General features: G+C 40.8%; 1 protein-coding gene across 9 annotated transcripts in view; it reads left to right on the top strand.

The window, feature by feature from the left end:
- The window catches only part of MAST4 (microtubule associated serine/threonine kinase family member 4), a 568,580-nt gene that overhangs the window by 278,473 nt on the left and 267,682 nt on the right, over positions 1–22,425 (top strand). For all 9 annotated transcript variants that reach the window (XM_058730754.1, XM_058730743.1, XM_058730735.1 and 6 more), the window contains one exon: positions 14,028–14,059. In XM_058730754.1, coding sequence (XP_058586737.1) covers positions 14,028–14,059 — 32 coding nt within the window. The remainder of the gene's footprint in view (positions 1–14,027; positions 14,060–22,425) is intronic.

Here is a 22,425-nt window from a genome sequence, read left to right as displayed (position 1 = left end):
GGAAAATCTTCCTGCTTGGAAATTGCTTTATTTTTTCAGTCAACAAAAATGAGAGGCCATCTTATGAAAACTTTCTTAGGTCTCAGACTTAAACATCCACCCGTTTTGTAGTTCTTGTGATCCAAAAACATCACAAGGGATCATTTTGACTTTGAGAGAAGGATTTTGTCTTAGCAGTAAGAGCAGAATTCAGTCTTTGGGAAGAAGCAATTAAAAACCCAAAGCCTTTTATTGCTTTTGATGCTTAAAAAAAAAAAAAAGGCAAAAACTTCACTGCACTGTAATATTTTCTGCTAATTAACTGTCACAAATGTGATGCCATTAAGTTTGGAGTCTCTTTAGTTAACTTCAAAGTCATTAACACACGCTGGGCAGCTCTCCCAAATCTGTTTTGGAGAAAGGAACCGCATCGACAGATCTGTAATCAATGTTGTCAAAGTTTTGGTTTCTCATAGAATCTAATGTTAATTTAAGGAGCATTTGGTCATTTTCCTTGGGTACAAGCTCCAGCCCTTCTAATGCTTGGAGTTGATGGCAGTAGGCTGTCGTGATGCCACATTGGCCTTTGGATACACCGCCCCAAAGGTGACTAGAAAAGGTTTGCAGGGTCCCTGGAATATATTCAGCTGCAAATAAATACCAGAAAGACCAATAGTAGCTTAAACAAATAAGGATTTATTATTTCTCACGTGAAAATGTTGGTTGAATGTCCATGGCCGGTGCCGTATATGGAAACAGTGTTGGTCATCCTCCCTGAGTGTTGGCTCTGCTATCCTTTACAGGAAGCCTCTGACTTTGAGCAAACCACAGCCTAACTTTTCCAGTACTCAGTGTCCCCATCAGAGAAAATAGTGGTAACCCTTTCTGTAACTGCAGGGCAGCATCAAATCTTTGGCAGAATCCTGTATGAGAAAACATGTAGCACGGTGCCTGGCGCTTACCAGAGCCGACCTGATGGGTGGCACTGTGGCAGCAGGCTCAGCAGTGACAGTGTTCATGGTGGTTCTAGAGGGGGAGGCGCGAAGCAGGAAATAGGAGATGCCGCAATTCGTGTTTGTCCATCTTGGGATTCCCGATTCCAGCATCTTCCAGCTGGTGTTATTTGAAACAGCACATTGGAGAAAATGATTTTAAAGAGTCAGATACCGTATCCTTTATCAACTAGGACCACTTACTAAGTAAAATATATCCCCTCCAAGCCACTTGTTTATTTTATCCTGTGACCTCTTTACAATAAATTCCAGTACCATTAAAGGCTTAAGTCACATTATTGATTATTTGAATATGTGTGTCATTAATCTTCCATCACCCTCGTACATTTTATATGTACATTTTAAGTGTTGTCTTTTGCATTTAGATGGAGGAGAGTGTCTGAAGAGAGCAGACTTGTGGGTATTAGCTCCATACAGCACTTCAAGAGCTCCCTGGAGCTGGTTTGCCAGTAAATTTCTACACTAAAATGGGCTTTCAGAAGAGTGGCTGCTAGGTAAACTCTGAGGTGTCCTCAGTAAATAAAAATGATTAATCTCAGCTGAATAAATTCACTATCACTGGTCAAATAGTCTCATCCAATTCTGGTTCCTGTTTCTATAAAAAGCCCTTTTCTTTTTGTATTAAGGTTGTCCGTAATTTTAATGGAACATGTGAATTATTATCTGATTTCTAAAAATTGGTTCATAAAAGGATATTGATTCTTTGAATTAGGGGCAGTTGAAATATTGTTTACTGGCAAACTGGTCTCCTCTGATCGAACCTGGAAGCTACCGTCAAGAAAACTTATGCTAAATCGGTGTTAAGATACACTTGTTAAAAAATGATCACAATGCTTAATAATTGCCCCCAGATGAGACAGTGATATCAGTGTAGGAATGCAAGGGATCCAGAAGGTAAAGGTGAAGATCTGTTAAGGCGGGGGTGGGGGAGGGGTGGGGGGGGTGCTTTGTAATTGCTTCATTTTTATTCCCAGTCATTGACACATTGTCCTGGGTAATGAGAAGATTCTAAAATCAAATAAGGCTTTTGAACATTGAAGATGTTCGCCAGCCACTGTTCTATTGAAGAATCTTATAGAATCATACCGATCCTAAGAGGTATCTTATATCCACTATATTAACTAGCTTTTAGAAGCTTATGAACATTGTAGCTTTTATTGATTCCAGGGAATTGTACCCAACAATAAGCAATAAAAGTCGATGGTAACTTTTTTCCCATATAGGGGTGTGCAGATCAATATTTTGAATTTACTATAATTTGCGGGTAATGGATGGAAGAACTGAAAAAAATTGCAAAGCCTTGTGGGGCACAGCTGTGCAGTGTTGCCTTTTTATCTAAGCTCACTGTAGGTCACAGGCTTTCCCAAGTAACAAGAAACATAGTTAAGTGGCCAGGCTGATATGTGAATTTATCAAGGTCTTCATAAGACTCTTCTAAGGGAAAAAAGAAAATCACAAAACTTGTCCACAATGACCTTAATTTTATAGTCCTGAAGGACCTCTAAACTTGCACTGTCTTCAAGGCAATTAAAATTCTAAATATCTAGCATTTGTGGTTGATCTGCTACGGGCATTTTCGTGATGATTAGTAACAGTGTGTGATTTCACTGAAGCTTGATTTGCTTTGAATCTTCCAGGTTGTTCACAGAACTGTGTCCAGATTCCACACTGAGCAAGGAAAAGTAGGGATCCTGTGTGCTCCCTCTTTGATTTTCCCCCGTTCTGTGTTTATCAGAGTTCTTCACTTGTGCCCTGGGTACCTCATGTCATGTGTGCCAAAATAGCCATAGCTGACATGTAGGGTGCTTTCGTGTTTGAGAACTGGGCTAAATGCAGGACATGTGTTCTCGTGAATGTTCTCAACACCTTATGACATCAATTGTCATATCTTCATTTTATAATTCAGGAAACTGAGTCCTAGAGAAGGTAAGGAAAGTTTTTTTAGACGATATGTGTATGTGAATCTAGATCTTGTCCATTTAATCATTCTCAGGTATACAGTTAGCTTAAATAAGGATTTTTTTTTTCAGGCTAAAGTTTGGTTGATCTAATGTTTTCTTGTTTAGCTTCTTTTGTTCTGACAGACTGTGGCTCCTTTAACTGGATCAAAAGGAGTTTGTTTAATTTCAAAAAGGACACGCTTTCTCTTGAAAGAAATAGTCCTTTGTTCTTAGAGAACAAAATAAGCACATAAAAGTTCACTTTGCTAGAAGCTACTAATCTTGAAGAAATGAATGCCCTTCGTTTAGTATATAGTAAACACTCAGTAAACTGAAGATGTTATTAATATAACAACCCATGCAGGGAAGTGTAGAAACTGACCTAGGAGGTAGATTTCCCTTATATAATACTGATTGGGGAACGCACTGTGGATGCAAATGTCTGATTCCCAGCCTTGATTTTTTTTGAAGTCAAAAAGGTAGCATGTTTAGAAAACTTCAGGAACGATTGAAAGCAGCTGGTAAAGGAAGCCTGTTTCATTGGTCATTTACTCGGGATTAGCTGGATATTTGACTTGTAATGCTTTTTCAACTTTAAAAGGTCTGTGTTAAAAGTAACGTGTTTTCAAGGCTCTGCTTAGAATAAAATCAATCTATAAGAAATGATTTGTGTGAAATTTGCTTAGAAAGAGCCTCAGAAATGTGTTAGGACCCCTTCCTGAGAGTAATTGCCAGTGTGTTATTAACTACGAATGCAGCTCGATAGCCGACATGAGGCGGGGTCCCAGTGCAGACCCTGCAAGTCTTCCTTGGGGATGCAAAATAATTAAACTGCTCTGGACTCCGGCTGATGTGGATTCCAAGAGGCTAAGCCATTTCCCAGCTCTGTGACCTTGTGGAAGCTACTTAACCTGTCTGTGTCTCGATTCTGTAAAATGGAAATACTAGTGTGCGTGAAATAAGATAATGTATGTCAGCACACAGTAAATGTGAGGGACTGTTATTAAGTGGATGAGCTTAGTAAAGAAAAACCATTTCCACCCCGTGTGTACGAATCAAGTGGAAAAGGGGTTTGTGATGATTGATGTGTAACTTTCATGTAAGAAAGACCCAGGATGCTGACCCTTGCTCTTACCTTACTCTGGAACTTTCATCTCCTGTTCCTGCCCATCAGGGACCCTGTGGTCTAACTTGAATAGTTTTGCTATCCCCTCATCCACCTTCAGATTTCTTTTAACTTCTGAAAGGTTCTCTGTGACCCTTTTGAATGGCCCTTTTTCCTAATCTCGGCATGGCACCTTGCCCTTAGCTCCTAAGGTTTTAAACCTTCCCATTAGTTAAGCATTTATTCTCAATGCTTGTGGATCCAGCAACATTTCTCTCATGAATCTGCTCCTCCCTGCCCTCCCCACCGCCTCTTCCTTGGTCCCTACTCTACCGTGCTTGCCTGACGACTTCATAAACCACCTTATTCCTTTCCTGTTTGTCTTAAATAAGACATTTGACACCCTTATGCCAAAGTGATCCTTTTTAAGATGTAGATTTGACCATCTTTTTCTCATATTTAAAATGGTATAGGGGCACCTGCACAGCTCACTCATTTGAGCATCTGACTTTGGCTCAAGTTCTCACGGTTCATGAGTTCGAGACCCGCACAGGGCTCACTGCAGCACAGGATCTGCTTTGGATCCTCTGGTCCCCTCTCTCTCTGCCCCTGACCTGCTCACATGCATGCACATACAAACTCTGTCTCAAAAATAAATAAACATTAAAAAAATTAATAGGGGCGCCTGGGTGGCTCAGTTGGATAGGTGACTGACTTCAGCTCAGTTCATGATCTCACAGTTGATGAGTTCGAGCCCTGTGTCAGGCTCTGTGCTGACCGCTCAGAGCCTGGAGCCTACTTCAGATTCTGTGTCTCCCCTCTCTCTGCCCCTCCCCTGCTTATGCTCTGTGTCTTTCTGTCTCTCAGTAATAAATAAACGTTACAAAATTTTTTTTAAATTTAATAAAATGTTGTAGGAGCTCCTCATTGCCTATAGGTTAAAAGTAGACTCTTCAGAAAACTTTGTGATTTGACTCTATTTCTGCCTCTGTTTTCTTGTCCTGTGGGTTTTTTTCTTTCTACCATCAGTTCCAGCTTTTCCCAATTTACAAAGAGCTGTGTACTGTTTCATTCCACCCTACGTTGCTACATTAATTCCCTTTTTTGGAATACCCATTTGCTTGACTCCTGAGGTTGCCTACCCAACCCCCAGAATCTGGCTCCTGAATCATGTATGAGAGATACCACCCAAGACCCAGTGTCCGTGGTCTGTGTTGTGACTGCCATTAGCTTTCTGGGGTTAATGTTCCTTCTTTCCTGCTAGCTCTCTTGTAAGAGGTAGGGAGTTCTTTCTCAGGAGCCTGGAGCAAACACTGTTTTGCATCTCGTGTTCTCAGATTGAATCACATGCCATCTTTGAACCCACTGACTGGCCAAACAGTGAACTTTATCATTACCTTCACTTAACCTGAGGTAAGCCTTGAGGTTGAGAATAGTGTCTCTCGTCTACCAGATGTTGTTATCGCAAATGACAGGGAACATCGCTGACCGACAAGCAGTGCTCACCCTCCTTAAAGAAAACTGATGACCTCCCCCTCTTGGTCCTACTGCATACTATAAAAAGACCTCTATTCCAGGTTTTTCAACACTACATTTTACAGCAAATGGAATCCTTTTCCCCCCAGGAAAAGGCCCTTATTAAAAAGTGTGTGATAGAATAAAGGACACCCATTTTGCCTGCTTTAATCCCTGCACATGCCCCTTGGCTTCACCCTCGGTAGAGCATTTTGACTTAGGTGTTTCTGAAATTACAGAACTCCAAGTAAATGGCTTCACTTTGACTTCGCTCTTCTTTAAAGGCACCTGTTCACACCTGTACCTTTCTTCCTCTTTAGAGGAAAGACTGCCCTCTTTTGTTACTAATTCCAGCCCTCTCTCCATGTGTGCTCATTCAGACCCCCTCTCAGCGGCTCACATCACCCCTCTGCCCACTGTCTGACATTTTCACAGTGCTTCGTAGGGGGGAAATTGGAACTGGATGACTCTGGTTTAGATTTTGCTGCCAGCATCGCCTGGTTTTGTGGCTGTGGGCAATTGCAGGTCCCCCCTGGGCTTTCAAGGGGATAACTTGAGTGTCCTGTCAGACAGCCAGGTGACTTTGTTATAAAATTCTTCACACGTTTATTGGTAAGATCTTACAAAACCAAAAGAGACGGATAGCCATACTGTGATATCTTAGAAACTCTGTCTGTAGAACGAACCTGTAAGCCTAATGCCAAGACATGAAGATGATAGCTGATTATTTGGGTTCATAGCAGAAAAAGTCAGCTTGGCAAGAAAACAAGATGATACTTACCTTCTTCTGCTATTCAAAGAAAGTGAGTATGGGGTTTTGATCAAGTAAGATTGGTATAAAAATCCAGCAAGCATTTTGTGTTTGATTTTTGTGGTGCATCTTGTTGAACTTTACTACCACAAATAAATACATTTAAAGTGCATCATGGTTATAGATACAAAAGCAGAATGAAATAAAACCTGCAAGAAAGGGAGATCCTTTGGGATTCTCCATCCCTCTCACATTCCCACTGAGGGATTTTAGTGATTTTTTTTTTTTTTATAGGTCGAATGGTATGAATGTCCAAGTATATCTGTGGAGGTGCACCTACTGCTTTTCCAGCTTTCCTGTACAAGTTTTTAATGCAGAAAACCAAGGTCTTTATGGGCTGTTCACTAGATTTTTCAAGTGTTGTTTGAACGTAGGCTGCTGTCGGCTACTACTCTGATTCTAAACCAAGTGTCGTGTAAGATCTGTTTCTGTAGTATGAACTTCTCTGACCTGTGTGTCTGCCTTCACAAGTGACTTTCAGATATGGAGGCCAGAAAAACGGGGCCAAAATAATTTCTTTACAAGAGCCAGTTCTCGGATGAATCTGTACTTCTAGCTAGTTGTGCACCCTTCCAGGTAGAGGGAGTTCCACTCGGGGTACCTTTCCTTGCCCTATAGGGCTTCCCACTTGCAAAGGAAATACCTGAAAATCTAAAAGGTGACTCTTAGTGACAGTTAGAAAACTAATATACCGGGGCGCCTGGGTGGCTCAGTCGGTTGAGCGTCCGACTTCGGCTCAGGTCATGATCTCACGGTTCATGAGTTCGAGCCCCACGTCGGGATCTGTGCTGACCGCTCAGAGCCTGGAGCCTGTTTCGGATTCTGTGTCTCCCTCTCTCTCTGACCCTCCCCAGTTCGTGCTCTGTCTCTCTCTGTCTCAAAAATAAATAAATGTTAAAAAAAAAAAAAGAAAACTAATATACCATAAAGAAAAAAATCCAAAAGCGAATGATTTATGCAAACTCATTGTCCTTTAGTGGAGGTTAGTTCTTTTAAGTCCCCTTAACAATTTACTCAAACAACTCCCCGTACATCTCTAGGAGTGGGGTTCAGGCCTTGGCATTTTAAAAAGCTCCCTGGATGATGTTAATGTGTAGCCTGGCTACATTCAGAACCTGTGCTTGGGGGCACCTGGGCGGCTCAGTTGGTTAAGGGTCCCACTCTAGATCTCAGCTCAGGTCTTGATCTCACTGTTCAGAAGCCTACTTAAAAACAAACAAACAAAAAACACTGCTCGAGCTGAATTACCTTATCCCCTTTTATTTTCTCTCCACCGTTAGCAGTTACACGTTCAGGTTAAACTGTGTAATCTCACACCTGGTGGTATCTCTTTTCACGTGTGTGTGCCCATTTCCCCAACACTGCTTTTAAATCTGCCATCTTTTGTTTCCTCCTTAGGAGCCCCTAACATTGCCTGATACGCTGCCCTGCACGTCCTGGTCCTTTGAAGCCTCTCCCTAACTTAATAGTTCGTCTGTAAATGCAGAGTAGTTGTAGTAACCCATGATAAAATGGTGAGCCTACCAATGACTAATTAAGGAATGATGAAATGGGGGAAAATAAACTTTAATGATTTCTGGAGAGTAGTGAGGAAATGGTATATTCTAGACATTGCCATTCTATTTGGGTTTTTTGTTAGTTTCTTCTTCTTCTTCTTCTTCTTCTTCTTCTTCTTCTTCTTCTTCTTCTTCTTCTTCTTCTTCTCCTCCTCCTCCTCCTCCTCCTCCTCCTCCTCCTCCTCCTCTTCCTCCTCCTCCTTCTCCTCCTCCTCCTTCTTCTCCTTCTCCTTCTCCTTCTCCTTCTTGGAGAGAGGGTAGGTTGCAGAACTTCCATGTGTCCATGTTACTTTTCTTGGAGGATATTCCTTCCAGAGTACGGGTCTTGGTAGATGTGGCCCCACCTCCCACTTTGCTGGTGAAGGGAGCTAGTATTCCTTTTCTCTGTTTCTTGACAGCTGAGGCAGAGACCCAGCTGTGATGACCCTAATACTCACAGGGAATGGGAGCCCATCCAGAGCAATGCGGGAAAGGCACAGGGACAGTTAATATCTATTCCGTGGAGGCTGGGCTTGAGTTCAGGTTCAGTTGTGGGGATGTTCTAACTGGGCTGTTTCTAGGGTTCACTTTTCTGGTTCCTGTCCATTTTCTGATCGTCTGTGATACCATCCTGTCATCCGGTGTGAGAGCTGGTATCTACCCAATAGATAGGTTTTTTTTTTTTTTTTATTTGTAGTCTTACCCAGTTTCTTTTGTTTAGAAGAATCATAATTGCAGAGCACCTGGGTGGCTCAGTCACTTAAACATCTGTCTGTTGATTTTGGCTCAGGTAGCCATCTCAGGATCCTGAGACGGAACCCTACCTCGTAAGATTCTCTCTCCCTCTGCTCCTTCCCCATTCGCGTGCACGTTCTTTCAAACAAAAACAAAACAAAATAAAACGAACCATAGTTGCTAAGGAGTGCAAAGCATCATTTAGCAACATGTAGCACGAGTCTTCCCATCTGAAGATTTTAAATGTTAAGGTGCTCCTGACAATGCATAAAGGTGTGCATCTTTCTCTGTATGTTCTCACTCCTCCTGTCTCAGCCAGCCTATGGTTTTACATACCATCTTAGATGGTAATGACTCCAAAGGGTATCTGCAGCCCCGACCTCTTTTCTGAACCCAGGTTAATAGAAGTCCATCCACCTCTTTGGAAATTTCTATTTGGAATTCTTAGAATCATCTTGGACGAAACATGTCCAAACAAAACTGTTCTGCCCTCCAAGTATATTGGTGCAGAAAATTTTTGACTTTTCCTTGATTTCTTTCCCATTCTATATAGGTTTTTTTTAATATATAGATTCTATCAAAATGCATCTCAAATCTGACTGCTTCTCTTCATCTTCAGGGATGGTCCTAATCACAGTCTTCTTTCACATAGATTACTTCTGTAACCTCCTAAAAACTGGGATTAAATGTTTCCTTAAAAGAAGCTTCGAGTATTGAGATTTTCATTTGTTCCTTCCATTCTCTGGCCTTTGCCTTCCCTCCCCACCAGTTTTCCTTTCTCCCTCTCTCTCTCTTCTCTTGTGCCAGAACTTTTTAAATTTTTTGAAATAATTTTAGATTTATAGAAGTTTTAAGACACTTCACTGTACTTTTCCACTACATAATTATCTTATATAGCCTTAATACACTTGGCAAAACTACAAAATTAACATTGGTACGTAATTAACGAGACTTACACTTTATTTGGATAGCAGCAGGTGTTTTGCTAATGGCCTTTTTATGATCCAGAAGCCAGCTCGGGATCCTACACTGATGCATTTAGTCATCCTGTCTGCCTTCTCCTTTGATCTTTGACAGTTTCTCAAATGTTCCCTGTTTTTCACAGTCCTGCCAGTTTTAAAGAGTACTAGTCAGGTATTCTGTAGAATGACCCTCAACTCGGGTTTGCTTGATGTTCTTTCATGATTAGACTGGACTTAGGGATTTTGAGAGAGAATACCACAGAGGTGAAGCCCCTTCTCATCACATCCTATCAGGGGCACATGAGAGCAAATGACTTACCAGGTGGTGTTAACCTGGATCACTTGGTTAAGACCTTGTCTGTCAAGTTTCTCCACTGAAAAGTTATTTTTCCCTTTCTCTTTTCTATTTTTGGAAGTCAGTCACTAAGTCCAGCCCACTGTCAGGGGGAAGAGAATTAAGCTTCACCTGTTACACAGGGGGATATCTACATATGTTTTTGATAATATATGTAAATCTCTTTTTTCTTTTATGATTTAAAAGACCCATCAAAGAATAGCTCAAAGATCCCCTAAACATATGTAGCCATCTTGTTTTATTTGTGTATGTGTAACTATTAAATGCTTATTAAATAGCATATATTTTTAATTATCATTGTGGAAATTGCTTGTACATATTAAATATTTCAGTTTTCTGTATTGTTTTTATGAATAAAACAAGTTATTTTGTCCCTTTGAGGCCAAGGTTGGCTAGGGGAAAGGGTCAGAATCATTTGTTTTATTTATTTTTTTAATGTTTATTTATTTTTGAGAAAGAGCGAGAGAGACATAGCATCGGTTAGGGGAGAGGGCAGGAGGAGAGAGAGAGACACAGAATCTGAAGCTAGCTCCAGGCTCTGAGCTGTCAGCACAGAGCCTGACCTGAGCCTAAGCCAAACCCACTGAGCCACCCAGGTGCCTTGGGGCAGAATCATTTGTTAAGGCTCTTTTCTTCATGGATTCCCTGGGAATTCTTTTACTGGATTTGAGGTACCGTTGTTTGTCCTCACTCTTATCCAGGAATTACAAGAAGGTAACAGTATTGGGGCACCTGTGTGTTCAGTTGGTTAAGCCTCCGACTATTGATTTCCACGATTGTGACCCAGATCAGGATCTCAAAGTTGTGAGATTGAACCCCAACTTCACCCTTATACATACATGCTAGTTAGCACATTCAGAAAGCGGGGGGGGGGGGGGGCAAAGGAAATTGTACTGTCCAGCAAGTAATGATACACAACACTTCTAAAATATTAGAAGTCACTGAGTAATCAGTTGCAATGAAGATCTTTTTTTTTAATGGTTTTTTAAATTATTTACTTTTGAAACAGAGAGAGACAGAGCCTAAGAAGGGGAGGGGCAGAGAGAGAGAGGGAGACACAGAATCTGAAGCAGGCTCCAGGCTCTGAGCTGTCAGCACAAAGCATGATGGAGGGCTCAAACTCATGGACTGTGAGATCATGACTTGAGCTGAAGTCGGGCGTTCAACCGACTGAGCCACCCAGGTGCCCCGACCATTTTTTAAACTTTAATGTTCTCTTTTTTTTTCTTTTGAGAGAGAGAGAGAGAGGGAGGGAGGGAGGGAGGGAGGGAGAGAGAGAGATGTGGGTTCACCCAGGGCTCATGTTTTACCAGAAGTGGGGCTCAAGATCACCTGATGTGGGAGATCATGGCCTGAGCCAAAGTCATATGCTTAATGAATGAGCCACCAGGTGCCCCTAAAATTTTAATGTTCTTAAATGTAGTCTTAGGAATTTCTTTAATCCTGTGATGATTAATAACTCCATGCTGTTTAGTTCAGGTTCATATATCTGGTACTTTTTCCTCTTTGCCCCACTCTTCTTCCATCTCCCAATTCTTACCTGATGCTAAATTATTAACACGTGTTCCACATACACTACACAGAAGCCTTTGGCTTATGGCTCCAACCAATGCCATATGTCTTATCTAATTATTGAGGCACGTGTTAGCGACGTTACCCTGACATCAAGAAAATACAATGAAGACACATACACACTGTACCACAGGGGCTGTGGCAGCCTCGATGCTGCTCTGAGTGGTGCAGACTGGTCATTGTGTGGTCCCCGCACGTTAGCCACTCGCTGCTCCGTGTGCAATTGCCTAGTGCTCCTGGTATCTGCAGCCTTTTGCAGCTCCCCTTCACAAGGTCTTGGCCACCGCACATTCGTTTCTCTCACTTTATTACCATCGCATCTGATTCCAATTTGCTGCCAAATTGAGTTTCCAGTCCCGAGTCTGACATTCAAACCGTCAGGTGGATTAGCTCCTTCGGCTTGGTTAGCGGGAAGCTTCAGGTCAGTTGACGGTGGCCTATTAAATGTCCTCTGCTCCTCATCCTGGAGCCTCGGCTGCCGTCCCGCGGAGTGGCAGTGCCGGGTTACCCACTGTAACCTTTCTTCTTGTTTAGAACTCCTCATGCCAGACCTATTGGAAAGACTTCTGATTAAAAACAGAGTTGGTTTTTATCCCTTATCCTGCTGTTTCTGCGGTTTTTCTCGGAGCAGAGCAGCTGGCTTATGGTCAGGTCATTGGGTGGAATATGATTGATTGAACTATTTGGCGATAATTCATTTGGCCCTTTCCCTCTGAGTGATCTGTTTGCGTGTAGAGTTGAAATAACACCTAACTTATTCTGTTATTTATGATAACACATCGGCTCCGCCTCCTTTTCTTTCTGTGCCGATGTCAGATCAGCTCACAGGACCGCAGTGTTGACTGACTGGAGCTCCAGGCCTTTGCCAGGCATCAGGTTTCAGTAATTCCTTTCCAAAGGACACAGTCTGGTGAAGAATGATTTCTAGAGAGGTCTTCTCTTGCTTCTTTTCTTTTCTTTTTTTTTTTTTTTTTTTTAACTTGAATCCAAAACAGATTTCTCAGTGTTTGTCATAATCAAAGATATACATATGGAGGATCACTCATTGATTATTCTATTTACATTTCAGTTCCCAAGGAAAACAGTCTTGGTCAGAGACTTTTCTCTTGTCATTAGGGGTTTTAGTAAATGAGGGTATATTTATGTTTGACAGTGAGGCATCCGAGTTGAGCAAACACTATAATTTCTTGGGGATAATCAAGGATTTGAGAAAAAAGCAAAACAAAACAAAAATACAGCATTTCACCACTGAACCCTGCGGCCTTTGAGAAGGAAACGTTAGCTGTTGAGCGGAGGAAGAAAGTCTGTTGTTTCTAAAATGGTTGATTTTTTTTCTTCTTGTAATTAAACAGTGATATGATTATTGTAATTGTATCTGGATATGTTTGCCAGTTAATGAGTAAAGCGTGCTATATTTAAAGCAGCATCCTCCCCTCTGGTCTGCTGCTTCCAAGGCCATGTTCTGGAAGCTAGGCTGGAGTAAATTGTGTTGTTTAGAAGATCTGCAGGCTCTGTCCCTGACACACAGTTAGGGATCCACTAAAAATAAAGGACAGAAAGGCGAATTTGAAGCTGAGGGGATAATGTTCGAGCTCTGGGAGGCAAGAGGAAAAAAAAGTCATTATAGGAATGAAAACCCAAATTTAGTTGAGTCTTTCAAATTTATACTGTGTTCTTTTAGAGTTTAAACAGCCAGATGACTCATGGCTTCCTATTCTTTAATTACTGTCATCAAGTGATCGTTCCTGAGAACCCAGGCATGAAGATATTCCTGTAACCCTTTTTTGTTTGTTTGTTTGCTTGGTTTTTTAGTTTATTTTCACAGCTTCCCCTATAGTTAGATGGATAGTGATCCTAATTTGTGATAAGGATGAGAGCACCCTTTTTTAAAACTTAAAAGCACTCTATTAATTGTTGCTGTCTGGCATTAGACATTCATTATCCTAAGTCATAAGTCACTCTTATTTTAAGAAATAAAACCAGAAGGAAACCTTTTGCTTTATTTAAAAAATATGTATGTATATATAATCTTTGGCGTGCCCATTGTTTTGCACGAGTTTATTTCTGCTAGGGGTAAATAGTCTGATTTAACTGCCTTTTTTTCATTTCACCTTTCATTTAATTTTAATGTATTATTTCTGCTCCTCCTTCTATCTCTTTCCTTTTGGGGTTCCTCTGATTTTGCCTTCCTCTGATTTTTCCTTATGCTCCAGTTTAGGTCCATGTAACTCAACTCAGTATTTTGCTCTCTTGCTTTGAGAGGATTAATGTCTTTTCTGTTTTGGAATTTAGATAAACTGTGTTTGTAGTTCCAACAGAGTGTATAAAGAGAGCAGTGTAAGGGATCCAGAGTAACATCATGACATTAAAATCTTCGCATTGTGGAAAACGGCAAATCAAGCATAATGAAGAATGGCACATTTTGTGCCACCCATTGGGTGCCTTGCTAGTCTAAGGTTAATGTAGCCTCTCATTTATATGTTTTGTTTTGTTTTTCTTTTGCAGAAGGAGTTGAGTCTCCCCCGAAGAGGAAGTTTGTAAGTAGCCTAATTTTGTTTCCTTATTATTATTTTGTACAGTTCGTTATGTATTCTCTGACTTGTTAAGTTTGCAGTGACAAATGGAGGATAAATGATAATCAACTGAATTAAGAAAACAGACACTTTGCATTTATTTATAAATGTCAAATAATGATTTCAGTATATCTTGAAGGAAGTTGCCAGCTTTTTTCCTTATGGGCATCGTAAACCAAAATGTTTACTTACTCCTGGGAGAAAAAAAAAAAAATTCTCTTATGTCATCAAGCAAAACCATTATTTGGTCTGCAGGTAGTATGAATTGATCTGAGTCAAGAATTAGCGCCCTTCTATGTGATCTGGAAGTCTATGATTGTTTTTTATGCTATGGATTTTATGCAAAGTAAGTGATACCCTTTTGCGCTGATGAAGGCTTTGAATCAGCTAAACTTTCTTTTAGGTCTGGATCTTACCGAATTGACTCACGTAATGGTCTTATTTTAAAATAGCGGATTTATGAACCTTAAGTTGATTTCCTTATAGTTTGTTTCAACCTTTTGTTCTGAAGGCTAATAATATATTTGCATAAATGCTAGTTTTTTTACCATTAGCAAGTTGCAGAATGAAATGTATTGCCTTTAATGTTCTACTAAATTTAGAGTAGATTTCTTGTCAGCTAGTACTGTGTAAGGGCTGCTCTAGAAATACTTGGATTTGGTATCTGTGCTGAAGAAATGAGTGGCTGGGGCAATGTGCTTTTTATTTATTTATTTATTTATTTATTAATGTTTATTTATTTTTGAGAGAGACAGAGAGAGACAGAGCGTGAACGGGGGAGGGGCAGAGAGAGAGGGAAACACAGAATCCAAACCAGGCTCCAGGCTCTGAGCTGTCAGCACAGAGCCCAACATGGGGCTTGAAGACACAAACCATTGAGATCAGACCTGAGCTGAAGTTGGACCCTTAACCGCCAGAGCCACCCAGGCGTCCCAAAGGGCAATGTGCCTTTTAAAGACTAACTATAATATTTCAGGTACATTTATGCAGATATCAACTTGGAGTATTGGAAATGTATGTGGTAGCTGTTGGCAGAGAGAATTCATTTTGTTGACTAACTTTTGGGTTATGTCAGCCTTTGCATCTGAGAACCAGAACTTTACCCAGTTACATTTCAATACTGTCCATTTTGGTTCTTAATGTTTCACAGCTTTAGGCTGCCTGGAGGATGCTGGACCATTTTTCTTGAAGAATGTGTCTAGAAACTTTCACTCGCTTCCAACTTCTATCTCTGTGTGCTAGAAGTTAATTGCTTAAAAGTTGGCCGTAGGAAATGCCCTTAGAATCAAAAACTTGCCTTCTTCTGAATCTTGATTAGGACTCTCACCTAGACTTGGACACATCCAAACATTTTGATATTTCTAATCATGATTAAAAATAAGAAATTAGAAAAACAAGTAAAACTACATGAAATAATAGAAAAAAATCTCTTTTCTCTTGTACCTTTATTTAATGCTAAAAGCATTCTAGGTTTGTCTTTAATGCTTTATCTGAAAACTTTATAACTTTAGTCCAATCTTCCTTTTAGCCTATATAAAAGATTGCATTTTTTTTTTTTTTCAGTTTCTCAGTATGTTTTTTGTACATTTCTATTAAGGTAATGTTAACTACAAAATGATTCCCTATGCCTATTAAAGGGCTGTATTTCCTTTTGTAAAATCTCCTTATCTCCATATCTCCTTGTCTGAGTCTGTTTATGGTAGCTGATAGCTGTATATTGATGGGAAAATAGAAGGTAAATAAGATACTTAAATTTATCTACTTCAGAGCTTAGAATCTTTCATGAATGAAAAGGATGATAACGTAAGTTTCTTTGGGATCCATGCTTTGAAAATTTAATGAGAGATATAGAATTACATTTAAGCCATTTAAAATCTCTTCCCTAATAAAAAACAATTGATCTATCAATCAAACGATGGGAGTAAAACATAGCATAAATCTATCTTTTTCTTTTTAGCGAATTCTGGGAAAATTAATACTTCCAAGTGAAAGAAACGAAAAATAAAGATGCTCCTTTGTATTTTTTATTAAAGACAAATGTTCCCCAGAGAATTAATGGTCTATGATAGAGATGTTTTGGGACTTAACACCAAAAGCATTTTCAGTGACCCCATCCCAAATGCCAGTGGTTACTTTCCTCATGCAAGGTTGTTTTATGACTTTGAGAAAAAGAAAGTACTTTAAAAAATAATTGCTAGGGTGATTTTAATACAAATCTAATGAGGAAGGGCACAAGTGGTGCTGACCAGCATAATGGCACCTAATTATTAAACCTGTTAACACTTGGTCAGTTTATTAGCTGGTTAAATGCCTCCAGCATGAATGTTTTCAGATCTTTTAGTATCTTTTCTCTGAAAGATTGAGGATTTGATCCCTCTGTTCTGTCGAATATTCTCTCCATGTTAACAGTGAGCCACTGCACAGGGTGATGTATTCCTCATGGTCTGTAGTTACAAAGCAATGTGATTGAAAGTGTCAGAGGGTGTGTACCTTCAGAAAGGCTGTGTTCTTGGAAGAAGGTGCCCGATTGTATTATATCCATCGCCTCTACTTTGTATGTCTTGAAGCATGATATTCTGAACATGCATTGCCATCATTCAGGCACTTAGGGATTTATCAGATTTTTTTTTTTTAATGTGGTATCGTCTTAAAGGTAATTTTCATACCTGGAATCATGGTAACTTAAGTTTTCTATACGTAACAGTTAACTCTTCCACAAAACAACACAGAAAATAGGCTTTTCTTTTTCTTACTCATTAAAAGCCTAAAACAAGCAAGTTGTACTGCATTCTGTCTAGAAAATAATCCAGTACTCCAGTAATTTGTATTTTATGATCGTTTTCTCAAGAACTAACTTGAAATCTGTGTTGTTTCAAATATGTTTTAAGAGGTTGTGACCATTTTGTGTGTGTGTGGTACAAGGGGCATCAGAGGAGAAGTGAAAGATGCTTTCCAGGCAAGATATTCCTAAATTACCCATGACTCCAGATCAGTTTTCCAGAGGCTTTTCCAACCCTTGTTCACCTTCAGAGTCCCAGATGCCGTCTCCACTCTGGCTTGCTCAGATAGCTAGACTTGAGCTAGTTGTCTTCTTCCCTTCAAAGAGTACCCATGTGCCGGTGCTTGGTCCTCGATGCTTCCGGCACTTTCCCTCCCTTTCTCCTTGGAACTAAAGCTTTCGTACTCTCTGCTCTTTCTCCTCTTAGCAACCTGTCAAGATCTATATATCCTTTGACTAAATCATGATATAATCATAGAACAAAATACTGTACAGCAGGTAGAATGAATGAACTGGAGCATATGTATCAACACATGTAATTATCAAAAACAGCATGCAGAACAAAAAGGTAAAAGCAAATTGCACAGGCAAGAAAGTGTTTACATTATAAAAATTAAAAATAAGACAAGACAGTTTACTGTTTGTGGATGCAAACATGTACAATAAAAATATCAAAAAGGCATGGGCAACAGATGTACAGTAAAGCTTATCAGTGGAGGAGAAGAAAGAAATGGGATTTGAGGGGCCTCCCCAGGGGCTGTCACATATATGATTAATGTGGTATGTACATGGGTGTTTAGAGTATTCCTTCCACATTTTGATATTCTTGAAATATTTTATTTAAAGTGTAGTAATTACATGAAGGTAATAGTCAAACTATTTTATCCAGATGTAGAGATTTAAAAATAATTTGAAGAGAAAATTAAGTAACTGTTAAACTATTTTGAATGGAAGGAGAGAGCGTACCTGTAGTGATTTTTGTTTTATTGTTGTGTGTGTGTGTTTTGAGTTCTTTTTTTATTCATTTTTGAGAAAGATACAAAGGGAAAATGGGAGAGGAGCAGAGACAGAAGGAGACAATCCCTATCAGGCTCTGCCTTGTCAGTGCAGAGCCTGATGCAGGGCTCGAACTCATGAATCATGAAATCATGACCTGAGCCGAAATAAGAGTTGGAGGCTTAACCAACTGAGCCACACCGGCACCCCCTCTTGTTGTGTTTTTTTTGTGACATGATGAAGACTGGCCCCAGTGAGTACGGTTTTACAGTGGTCAGAATATCTGTTTGTGGCAGGTACTTCTTGGTTAGTGCCAGAGCAGCATGATAAATTTTGGTACTTGAGCAGGAAAGGAGGAATGTTTTGACATCTAGTTAGAGGACTAGACTGGTTGTCTTCAGTTTTTAGCCTTTTAAGAGAAGTGACTGTTCTTTAATTCCTACAAGGTGCCTAGCACAGTAAGGTGCAGAGTGTGGATGATGGTAGATCTCCCCCAGCCAGACTGTGAGTGTCCCAGCTGAGTAAACTGTCCTGCTTTGGGACTCAGTTCCTATCACAGTGTGTTGAGGACTAACAGTGATTGCGTGGCCCATGCCAGATCTTTCTTGGTTTAAATCAGTGTGGAATACATAGGCTCTCTTGACGTTATTTTGTTTTTCTGGTAACAAGGACTCTACACTGTCCATATTTATAAAAGTGCTAATAGTGCCGTGGGGTCCCTTATCTAGTCCTTACCCATATTTACATCTTGGGTCCTGAAATGACTTTTCAAAGTGGAAAAAACTCTCTGGGAGGTGTTTATTTTCAGAGAAGGAAAGTGGTAAAAAGGTAAAAACCCAAGATGTGAGCTAATGGATGGTTAGGAGCAAAACCAAGGTCTCCCTGGCTGCTACCCTTTATTTTGTTTTAAAGACCCCTTTCTGTTTTGTTAATTGTCCGAATAAACAGCTCTGGGGACAGAGAGAGCTTCTTTTTACATGGAATTTCCTGGTGGGGGGAGGTGCTGGAGATTGGCTGGGGCCAGTTCCCTGTCCTCCAATCTTGTTTTTTTAGCTACCTTTCGTATTTCGTTATACAGAGAAGGAAACTGTGCTGTGTATTCTAGCAGCTGAAACGTCAGGCAGAAACTCCCCCTCATGGGCACACAAGTCCTGAAAAACAGTGTTTCTGCCTGCTGAGCAGTTGGGAGTCTTGAAATTCCTAAAAGACAACTTCGGGGTCTTGATTTTAATTTCTTGATCTAGCAATAATAAATACTAGTATCCAGTAACTGTTCCTCTCTGTAGAGTTTTGTCCCTTCTCCATTAACACTGTGCTTTTGAAAAAAAAAAAAAGTTTTTTAATGTTTATTTATTTTTGAGAGACAGAGCATGAGTGGGGAAGGAGCAGAGAAGGAGGGAGACATAGAATCCGAAGCAGGCTCCAGGCTCCGAGCTGTCAGCACAGAGCCTGACATGGGCTCGAAACCAAGAACTGTGAGATCATGACAGTTGGCAGCTCAACCGGCTGAGCCACCCAGGCGCCCCTCACACTTTCCTTTTGTTATGTCCTTACTCTGGAGGTAGCCAGAAGTGACTAGGGCTGGGCACTGCATGCCTAGATAGTTGTCTGTTGGCCTCCCCCTTCTTCAGGTCTGCTAGGAAGCCCACCCCCCTACCTACAAAGAGGACAGGCATCTCATACATCTGCCACGGTGCGAGACATCCTAGTACTAGAAATCCATTCAGTTGGATCTTAAAGGGCTTTTCTTTTCAGTGTCTCGTTGACTGGTACATACCTTTGGGCAGCTTGTCACTGAGCTGTGTTTAGCACAGCAGCAGACGGTTCATTAATGGAATGTCTTTCTGGTGGACTGATGGGAGATGAGGCAACCAGAGAGGGGAGCAGCTGTCAAGAACTGTTCTGCCCCACGTGTAGGTTAATAAATGTATCAATGGGTGGCAAACTTACCTCCCTTCTTTCTAATTTTGGCTCTCTTGGGCACGGCAGGAAAGGAATGGAAGATGAGTAAGCAACAGAGGGAGAGTGTTGTCAGAGGGTGGCCAGGATGACAGAAGCCAGAGGACGCTCATGGTTGTCAGAAACTTCTGAGTGGAGCTGGGCCTGCTGGATGTAGAAGATGGTTTATCTTACTGTAGATATATTGGACTGAAGGTCCTGGACTGGTTGGAATTTATCATTTCGAGACAAGCTAGGAAGTGGCCTTCTGTGTCATTGAGTAGCCTTGGGTTGATGTCATTGGAATACATAGAAATGTGTATTTTTTTAAAGTAATTTGTAAAGTATATATTCTTGAGAGAGAGACAGACCAGCAGGGCACGAGCAGGGGAGGGGCAGGGGAAAGGGAGACACAGAATCTGAAGCAGGCTCTAGGCTCTGAGCTGTCAGCACAGAGCCTGATGCGGGACTCAAGCTCATGAATTGTAAGATCATGACTTGAGCCAAAGTGAGATGCTTAACTGACTGAGCCACCCAGGCGCCCAAGAAATGTGTAGTTTTTAAAACAGAAGAGTTCTATTCCCTCAGTTGTATTTTAGCCAGAACATACTGCCTTCACGAACTATTTAGAAAAGTACTCTGAGTAAAATGAGTAGTTTCAGTCTAGAATGCAAGGAGAGGGAATAGCCTTCATTTTACAACCCAGTTGAATTAGATTTGTGGGATTTTCAGCAAGGTGAAGGTAGCATTTCCTGAAACAGACGGAAAGGGCTTACTTGGAGAAAAATAAAGGACATAGTAAAACCACACTTGTATTTGGATAACTTTTAAAATAAATTTAGTTTTCTTTTCAGTACTTTCTTCCCTCCCACCCCCCACCCATATTGAAGCAAGAATTCAAAATATCCCTTGTCAAAGGCAAGTGGAAGTCCAGTGTCCTTTTGAATGTTAGAAACCCAGAAACAAAACGAAGGAAAAATTGAGTGTTGCATCTGAATTAGCATTTAAAGTGGCATGTTTATATAAAAAGAGAATGGTGTAATATATCCTGAGAGTAAAGAGAGGATTTCAGCCTGTGAAAGAATGTCAATTGCATTTATATATTCATCGAATAGCCAGTTTGGTATTTGGCATATATTTGCAGCGGCTTTTAACATGCATGTATTCATCTTCTGTGAAGTGGGTGGGAGGAGACCTACTGGATAGAAGCAACATAGGATGGATCTTCTTACCTTTGAAACCTTGAGGAAAACCTTAATTTTGCTCCAGGGCAGGAAGGGCTAGGTCCCCCAGGGAGGTTTATGCATTCACATTTCCAAAAACACTTGAGAGTGCAAATTAGAATCTGGAGGAGGGGAAGTGGTGGGGGGGGGGGGTAGTTTGGGATGGAGTTTATGGACTTTCCACCAGCTGTCAAGGTGAACCTAAAATATCATTCCCAGTTGAGAACAACTGCTCTTAGAGCTTCAGGGTATATGGTGGCAAACTGGGTTTCTGGATGCCCATAAGGCCCAAGGGAACGTTCTCTACTTCACATTTACTAGAATAACTTTTAAGGAAAAATGAGTCAAACAGGATTTTGGAAAGAGTTTTCAGTGTGCAATCCTTTTCAGCAAGGCTTGTGTAGGGTGACCCCCTAAGGCCACTTGATGGATGTTTCTCACCAAAAGCCACCTTCTCTAGTCTGTAACTCAGTAGGCATTTCAGAGCCTGGAGTTGAGTCACGTTGCCTGGGTTTCAGTCCGGTCTCCACCATTTACCCAGTGCTGTGACCTTCAGATGGTTACTGAGCTTCTAGGTGTCTTTGTTTCCTCATTTGTAAAATTTTTTATTTTCATTTATTTATTTCCTTAGAGAAAGAGCACAAGCCAGGGAGGGCAGAAAGAAAAGGGGAGAGAGAGAGAATTCCAAGCAGGCTCTGCACTGTCAGAGCAGAGCCAGATGTGGGGCTTGAACTGAGGAACCATGAGATCTTGACCCGAGCCAAAACCAAGAGTCAGATGCTTAACGAACTGAGCTACCCAGGAGCCCCAGATGGAGAGTGTTTTGAAAATTAAATTAGTTAACATTTGTAAAGTGTTTAAAACAGTGTCTGACATACTATATTATGTAAGTGTTCTGTGAAACAGAACATACTGGGAATTAAGCCCTCCCTGTACCATCCTCTCCCCCATCTCTTATTTTTGTCCTGTAGAATTAGGCCAGAGACTGCAAAGTAGGCAGAGGAAGTTCCTTTAAAGCCAGATCATTTGCCTAGCATTTTCTAAAAGACTGTTTCCCCCCCCCCCCCAGTTTTTGTCAAGGGTGAGGTTTTAAAGAGGCATTTGGCCCCCATATCCTTGGGTAGGTCTTTCCCCCATATCCCATGATAGTCAAGCCTGGTAACAGGAGGTTTCCAGGTGGCTGTGAGGACAGAACATATACATATTCTGGCTTTATATCATCAGGCTCTGTGGGCACTTTTTGTGCTCAGTGGCCCCTTTTCCAGAATATTCTACCTATCCTTTTTCTCAGTGTAGTATACAGATCACTTCTTAAAATTGTGTTCTGGGATAGGCAGGTGTTGAGGAAAATGAAGTTGGGTATTATATATGTCCATATGAAATATTTTAGTCAG

Source organism: Neofelis nebulosa, chromosome 1 (assembly GCF_028018385.1).
Source record: "Neofelis nebulosa isolate mNeoNeb1 chromosome 1, mNeoNeb1.pri, whole genome shotgun sequence".
Taxonomy (NCBI): domain Eukaryota; kingdom Metazoa; phylum Chordata; class Mammalia; order Carnivora; family Felidae; genus Neofelis; species Neofelis nebulosa.
This window is presented reverse-complemented; position numbering and strand designations above follow the sequence as displayed.